Below are 1,667 nucleotides of genomic sequence, written 5' to 3'. Positions count from 1 at the left end.
CTTAATAGAAGTTGAAACTTAAATAATAAAGACAATCTTTAGAAAACACATTCTCCTCAAAGAAAACAAGGAAAACAAAAAAGAATAACAGGAAATAACAGAAAATAGATATCTTGCATCCCTGTGTGTGTGAAGACAGACCACTGTGCATGCATTGTTCTTTCTGGTGATGTGCTTGGACCAAGATGTTTGGTAAGTGGTAACGTTGGAGTAGTTTTTATCTGATTTAAGGTTAGGCATGGAGAAGGAAACTTAGAAAAGAGACAGCTCATTTCGCGACACAGTGCATGGCAAAAAGAACTTTCTATTATAGTTATTTTCCTTTTCTTATAGGATATTTATTCTTGTATTCTAATACAGTAACACTACTTCTCTATGTCCATATTATACACACAAGGCAAATAATAATAACAACAACAACAACAACAATGATGATGAATATTTAGTTGTATAATCCTCACAATAATAACAGAAACAGAAGGACACTCCTGAATTTACCACAATACCTTTGGAAGAAAAACATATCGTTTAAGTTGAAAATTAAGTACTTCGGGCAATGAGCGGAGCTTGATGCTACGAGTTGCATCAACTCTTGCTCTACATGAGTCGCAATAATATTGGTTGTCTCCATGAAGCTCTTCAATAGCAAGGTAATCATCTAGGCTCTCATATAAACTTTGTAATCCCTTGACATTCAACTCCAACTCATAGAAGTCTTCCATTTTCGAAGAAGCTTCAGAGTCTTTTCCACATTGCGAGCACCTGCATAATAAAGAGATAGAATTAAATAATGCGTAATAGTCACAAACATAGCTACAACTAATCACATATATCAAACGTGAATGTAGGGAGAAGAAAATACTTGAGATCATTTGAACATAAATACCAATGTCACTTCTGACTTATGAAGCACAAACATTTCAAAAAAGGGCTGTGCAGGAAACATGTTGAATACTTTGTTTTAAGAGTTAGAGAAATCACAATGGGACACTACAAAATACACATGGACACATCACATCTTGCTCTGCCACCATGTCTGAGTCAGTGTCATGTCCCATGTATATGCTTCATAGCTTTTGACCAATTATGATGAAATCATTCTACACAACCAGTACCACGAATTACTTAATAATTTCAAACTCCAAATAGTACTCAAGACTAATATAGAAGCCAGATTAGCACAGAAAGATTATTAAAAGCTCATTGGTAATAAGAAAAACGAAAATTCCTTCATAGAATTCAAACTCAAATAAGTGGGGAGACCCAACAATCACAATGAATAGCTGCATTTATGACATTAGAAAAATGATTCTTGTGCGAGAGTGCTGAGGAGAAGTTAAAATAAATAAAAGAAAAACATATCATATATGATTAGTCTACAATATTTCGAAGCCCCACCCAACAAAAAGTGAAAATGGAGATTTCTAAACTGTGAAATATCAAACTTAACAGAAAAATAATTTCGGATTTCTTGATAATTATTAATGAAAAAAATGATCCTATATCAAAAAAATGTTTATGTAATCAATATGTTCATCAAATCACTGATTCTTACTTTGTCACGTGAGACACATTTCCACGAAAAAGATCTTGAACTATTGTTCTTGCCTTTGCAATTTTGGAATGGCTCAGGCAACGCTCCAGCAATGAAAGAAGCAATGTCAGGA

The 1,667-nt window shown here is 33.7% G+C and overlaps 1 protein-coding gene across 1 annotated transcript in view; it reads right to left on the bottom strand.

Annotated features, from left to right (window-relative positions):
• The window catches only part of LOC107495337 (ubiquitin carboxyl-terminal hydrolase 26), a 7,657-nt gene that overhangs the window by 5,209 nt on the left and 781 nt on the right, over positions 1-1,667 (bottom strand). The window contains exons 2-3 of the mRNA XM_052263134.1: positions 1,556-1,667; positions 507-762 (exon numbers count right to left, since the gene is read on the bottom strand). The exon at positions 1,556-1,667 is cut by the window's right edge and continues 458 nt beyond it. Of these exons, the coding sequence (XP_052119094.1) occupies positions 507-762; positions 1,556-1,667 (368 nt within the window). The remainder of the gene's footprint in view (positions 1-506; positions 763-1,555) is intronic.

The sequence above is a fragment of the Arachis duranensis genome, chromosome 6, assembly GCF_000817695.3.
Source record: "Arachis duranensis cultivar V14167 chromosome 6, aradu.V14167.gnm2.J7QH, whole genome shotgun sequence".
In the NCBI taxonomy this organism is placed as follows: domain Eukaryota; kingdom Viridiplantae; phylum Streptophyta; class Magnoliopsida; order Fabales; family Fabaceae; genus Arachis; species Arachis duranensis.
This window is presented reverse-complemented; position numbering and strand designations above follow the sequence as displayed.